At 40.4% G+C, this 6,144-nt stretch overlaps 1 protein-coding gene across 1 annotated transcript; it reads left to right on the top strand.

Moving 5' to 3' along the window:
* Positions 1-467: 467 nt before the first annotated feature.
* LOC106526738 (dromaiocalcin-1-like) lies at positions 468-5,447 on the top strand. Its single transcript, XM_014021409.1, has 2 exons — positions 468-659; positions 5,224-5,447. Exons 1-2 carry the CDS (start codon positions 495-497, stop codon positions 5,422-5,424), a joined length of 366 nt encoding a protein of 121 aa, XP_013876863.1. The 5' UTR covers positions 468-494; the 3' UTR covers positions 5,425-5,447.
* The last annotated feature ends 697 nt before the right edge of the window (positions 5,448-6,144 follow it).

The raw sequence follows: 6,144 nt of genomic DNA, 5'->3' as shown, positions 1-6,144 counted from the left end.
TATAATAACGTTTGTTAAATAAGAATAATTCTGATGCTGAGTAACTAATTCACCATACAATTAACTCTTGCTAAATATCCATCTTRTCAGGTCAGACGGATCTGTCAGATCAGAGCTTTTTTTAAAAAGTCTATATATGTAGGTTTCTCTAAAGAATATTTCTTTAGAGAAACTTTCAGTCCAAAGCCACAAGTATACAACATAATCTTAATTAGATGGTGTTACTTTCAATACAGTTGTACTTCTATTTTTCTTTGAAGTGTATAATCTGRCTACTGATTGATTTTGTTTTAACTGGTAAGCACACTGATAGCTGACCTGTGTCCTACTCTTCAGGTGGATCATGGAACTGGAGCACAGGTTTCTCATGGTTTGTAAACTGGACAGATGAGTTGAGTAATGATGGCAACTGTGYCTCCATCTCTTCGCTGACAAAAAAGATGGCTACCAAAGACTGTAATGCCCACTTCCCTTTAGTCTGCATCTCAGAGAATATGGTGCTGGTGAAGGAGAATAAGAGCTGGGAGGAGGCACTTGAATATTGTCAAAACTTGTTTTTACCTAACAACAGCGATCTTCACTTTGATCTACTCAGCATAGAGCCTGGAGATGATCATGTCTATGTAATGAAGGAAGTCATAAAGGCTGACACAGAAGAGGTGGGTTTATTGGAAAATAAGTGGTGATTACTGTCCTTTTCTTCTTCAGTATAAAAATATAGCARGTCATTTAATCTCTTACTGTTGTTTTAGTTGGACAACTACATCTCCATACATRCATAAACCCATCTTGGTGCCTGTRTGTTGGGGTTWACCCCGGTGAACGAGGGGGTAGCCTCCCCCCACCTACGTTTGGGTTGGTGGATTCTAACTGTTGTTTGTGCCTGTGCGCCTGACATCAGATTACCCACACTTTTTGGAGTCCTTGGAAGGGGGGGGGGGTGGCTGTAAAGCACTCCTGATGGGGACTTACAACTGTTACTACTGTTACTTACTGTTCTACTAGGGGCTTCAATGATCATGTGGGCAATGACCATGAGAACTGGTGGGGTACAAAAAAAAACTGGTGGGGTGTGGCTCGAAGGAATGCCCCCACCCCAATCTGAACCCGAGTGGTGTTTTGTTATTGGACTTCTGTGCTTGCCATGTATTGTCCATAACGAACACCACGTTCAAGCAAATTGTCCATATGTGCTATTGGCACCAGGAAGCAGACAGTGCACCGTGAACACGTTTTATGGTGCAGATGATGCGCTGCTGACTTCAGCTCGGAATGATGTGGGTCGGTGGGTAGAGTACTTTAAAGAYCTTGTCAATCCCACCAGCACATCTTCCAAGGAAGACGCAGAGGCTGGGGACCCTGGGTTGGGCTCTCCAATCTCAGGGGCTGAGGTCACCAAGTTGGTTAAAAAGCTAATGCGACTCTGCGATATTGCGTGGACACTGGGAGCAGTTCCCCTAGATTGGTASACCGGGGTGGTGGTCCCCCTATTTAAAAGGTGGACCGCAGATTGTGTTCCAACTACAGGGGGATCAGACTCTTAAGCCTCCCTGGTAAGGTCTATTCAGGGGTCCTAGAGAGTAAGATCCTCCAGATAAGTGGATCTCAGAATTAGGAAGAGCAGTGTGGTTTTTGTCTTGGTCGTGGAACACTGGATCAGTTCTACACCCTCAATAGTGTAGGGGTTATTATTAAYGCTAAATTTAATCATAACTCTTTATGAAATATGTTAATTAYGAACGGAGCACCACCGCATTTGATTGAATGGCTAAATGCTAGCAAAACCAAATTTTAGATTTTAGGATCAATYTTAAAACAYGAAGGTGTTAATTCTTTCCAGTTTTCTGACGCATAAAAACACGATAAAAACACAGACAAGCAGCAATCCCATTTGGAGTACCTCAGTGTATTAAAATAATTCAGAGGAAAAAAACAGACAGAAATACAACTTTAATTCACGTTATTTCAATGGGCAACTGATGATGTAATGCTCATAAAATAACTTCTGTAACCAGCTTCCTGCATAATTCCTTTGAACCACTAACACGCTAAAATAACCTTTCTATGCTAGCAAAATAAATGGAACCTTATCAATTCTAATCAAGAGGGCACTAGTGTATGAGAAGGAGTGAGATAGACAATAAACCTATGATCTGATTTAGCACACAAGTCATGATCGCCAGACCCAGCCTTTGATTTCGTACACCAGCAGACAGTAAGGAGGGCAAACTCGCTTTTCCTACTGGATTTGAAGACATTCACCAGAGTGGTCTCGTGGGTACYAGGCAGGTTTTAGGGCAAAGTCAGCAGCTTGTGKACGGCCCRACCTCCGAKTCCCTGAGATCTGCTTTTACYGCAGGGCGTCTGTGGTAACGACGCTTCCACTGCTCAGTCACAGGAGGGTCCGATCRTCCAAAATTGTGATAAAAATCAGCTTCAAGAGTCCATAGTCAACTTAACTCACTTTCCCTAAACTGCGTTGACTGATACTACAAAATAAGGCAAAAATATTAAAAACGGATCTCGCTCCTGATAGGGGGAGCTAAATTAAGCTACTCTTTCCAGACCTGTTGATTCTTCAGCAAAACTTTTGAACTAAAACACATGGCAAGAGTTGATGACTCTTTGTTAAAAGTTTAAACTTCACATTGGTCCAAAATTTCCGCAGAGGGMGGAGCTATGGCTACTCTGATCAGATACTTTGTAAACTCAGACAAAGTGAATTTGTTTACAATGGCGTAAGTATTACAGTATTAAATCAGAAAAGAAAAACAAATATATTCACTGTTTTTCTTTTAAACAAAGTTCTTTTTTTATATTTGTCAGAGATAAGCAGGAAATGTTCCAGTGGTGATGCAACTACGATTCGCCTCCGGGTGTCGCTGTTGACCACAGATGAAATCTATGGAGTGTCTTTGTATTGAGTCTGTGTATTGCCCCTTGGTGAAGTTCCTTTGAAGTAACAGACAGGCTCCTTACATTCTGTTTGCAGGGAGGTGAMAACGAAATCAGAGTCTGTCTCTTTGTAACATGAAAGGGTCAACTTCTCATTTAATTTTATTTATCTCCAGTTMGTGAGTYCTTTGCAGGATGTAAGATCAAAGGTGAAAACAGTTAACCAAGTCAATAGCAGATGTTAGAGAAAAACAAGTTATTTCCRTGGTTTATGCTACAATAGGGTCCTGGAGGGTGCATGGGAGTTCGCCCAACCAGTCTACATGTGATTTGTGGACTTGGAGAAGGCATTTGACCATGTCCCTCGGTGACTCTTGTGGGGGKTACTCCAGGAAAATGGGGTACCAGGCCCTTTGAWACGGGCTTAGGYCCCTGTAAAACCAGTGTCAGAACTTGGTCCACATTGCTGGCAGTAAGTTGGGCTCATTTCCAGCGAAAGTTGGACTCCTCCAAGGTTGCCCTTTGTCACAGATTCAGAATTTCTCGATGCAGCCAAGGTGCTGAGGGGATCTGTTTTGATGGCCTTAGGATCACATCTCTGCTTTTGTGTATGATGTGTTCCTATTGGTTTAATCAGATTGTGATCTCCATCTTTCACTGGAGCGGCTCGCAGCTGAGTGTGAAGTGGCTGGGATGACGATCAGTGCCACGAAATTGGAGACCATGATCTTCAGCCGGAAAAGGGTAAAATGCCTCCCACGGGTCAGGAAACATGTTTTTCTTGTGTTAAGCTAACATGTACATATATTATTGATTCCAGCCCTGATTGCTGAGAAAATTTTTTATTTTTGCAGCCTGTGTCAGTCAACTCGTGATTGATTGATGTTTACTGCCTGAAAGGGGGTCTTCAGTGATCCTGTRTGATGATACAATTTTGTAAACATGACATCAGAAAGAAAAAGATGGATGATGAACATAAGAAGTCATGATTAAAAATGCCTAAGCAGACAATGTTTATTATTATTWTTTTATTTATTGGGTCTATTCCCAGTAGCATGAGTCTGATTAAAAATCTTCAAAGCAAGCTGTGCAAAATGCATCCTAATCAGATTTCCTCAGATGATAGAGCTCCTCACAGTATCTCCAAGGCTGAGCCTGACTACTGTACAAAGGAAGCTCATTTCAGCCACTTGTATGTGGGACCTCAAACTTTCAATCATTATTATTATTATTATGCCTTATTACCAGAGGTGAGGCTTAGAACCTAAACAGTCCCCAAAAAATAGAAAATAAAATTGAGAAAGAGTTTTGACTTTCAACAAAACTCTTTCTTCATTACGRGACTGAAGCAACACCCTCATTACAGCATAGCAGCTAAGGCCCCAATTCATCACTCAATCCCTTCCTCCATCCTGCCATCACTTGTGAACAAGATTTCCAGAAACTTGAACTCCTCCACCTGAAGCAAAGACTCTTATCTGACCCCAGGGGAGCATTCTACTCATTTTTGATTGAGAACCATGGCCTCAGGATTAGAAGAGCCGATTCTCATCCCAAATGTTTCACACACTGCTGTGAATTGTTTCAGTGCACTCTGCAAGTTGTGGCATAAACTGTGCAACAGAAGAACAACACCATCTGTGAAAAGGCAAAGACAGGACCCTTAGTCTTAGTCTTACTCTGGGTACYCCAGTTTTCTCCCACTGACCGAGAACATCTGTTAGGTTAATTGATAATTCTGAATTGGTTGTGAGTGAGAGTGTGAATGGTTGTTTGCCCCATTTGTCTCTCTGTGTGACCTGTCCAGAGTGTATACCACCTCTTGTACAATGAGATAAGCACCCTGTGACCCAGAAAATTAAAAGCAGGTAAAAAAAAWGGATTGATGGATGGATACCCCTTATTTCCCAAACCTGTTCATGGACACCACACTGAGTTGGAAGAAAAATACAGCCTTAGTAGAGTGCAATCTGACAAAAGCATATGTGGGCACCTGTGGCAGAGTGGTTAAGGGAATCGTCTTGCAATCAGTAGGTTGCTAGCTCAATCCCTCRTTCCATCCATCTCTGCTGTTGTGTCCTTGGGCAAGACATTTCACCCGCCATGCCTRCTGGTGGTGGTCAAAGAGCCAGGTGGCACCATTACATTGCAGTCCCACCTCTGAGGAGGCTGCCCTGTTCCACAGTGCAACTGTGTCTACATCGTAGCTTACCACCATCAGTGTGTGAATGGTTGAAGTGTAAAGTGCTTCATAAGTTCAAGCCATTTGCACAAACATATATATAATATAAACCTATACAAACCCTAATGAACTTTTGTTTTTTGCAGGTKTGGACCGGCCTGCGTTTCCTGGCTGGTGAGTGGCTGTGGGTGAATGGCGAAGAAATGCTGTACCGTGACCTACCCCCCTGTCCCATCACAAGGCACTACTGTGGAGCCTTATTAAAGAACGACACTGGTAGTGTTGAGGCCAGAGATTGTTTAGAGAGGAAAAACTTTCTATGTTACAGTTATTCTTTGCATCACTAGCATTAAGTGAACATCACTCCACATCTTGCTACTACCCACAGAAAAGCTTTCATGCAGCTAGCAGTAGTTTGTTAAAATGGTTGTTGCTAAATTTGAATTAACTTTTGAATATAATTTGTCTATAACACAAGCCAAATGTATTCAACAATATTACACCAAAATAAACTTTATTTATATAAGCTTTACAAATGTTCTCAATTAAATCAATAATTAGTTTGTGAAAATTGTATAAATACTATATAAATTGTTGAAAATAAAATCAAGGATTTTTTGGGCAGTTTTTATGTCAGACTTTACAAATGTTCTCAATTAAATCAATAATTAGTTTGTGAAAACTGTATAAATACTATATAAATTGTTGAAAATAAAATCAAGGATTTTTTGGGCAGTTTTTATGTCAGACTGTATTTTAATGAGATTACTGTACATTCGTTCTGGTAAATAATTTTTTTTTACTATTGCGCAGTTTCTTTACATTTTTGTTACTTGACTTGTTATGAATGGACGCTGACAAAAGTTCAATGTTGAAATTAAATAAAAAGAATCAACTGAAACTCTTTAATGAAGCAAAGACTTTTTTAGTAAGCAACCAACAAAATAAGTGACTCTTCTGGAATGTTTTTGCTGTTTTTGTTTAATCTCTTTCTAAACTTAAATTATATCAGTAAACATGTTCATGTATTCACATCTATGAGTTTTTTTTTGTCTTTGTAAAAAATA

Source organism: Austrofundulus limnaeus, unplaced genomic scaffold, assembly GCF_001266775.1.
Source record: "Austrofundulus limnaeus strain Quisiro unplaced genomic scaffold, Austrofundulus_limnaeus-1.0 Scaffold292, whole genome shotgun sequence".
Lineage (NCBI taxonomy): Eukaryota > Metazoa > Chordata > Actinopteri > Cyprinodontiformes > Rivulidae > Austrofundulus > Austrofundulus limnaeus.
Note: the sequence above shows the minus strand (reverse complement) of the source record. Positions and strands in the feature narration are given on the sequence as shown.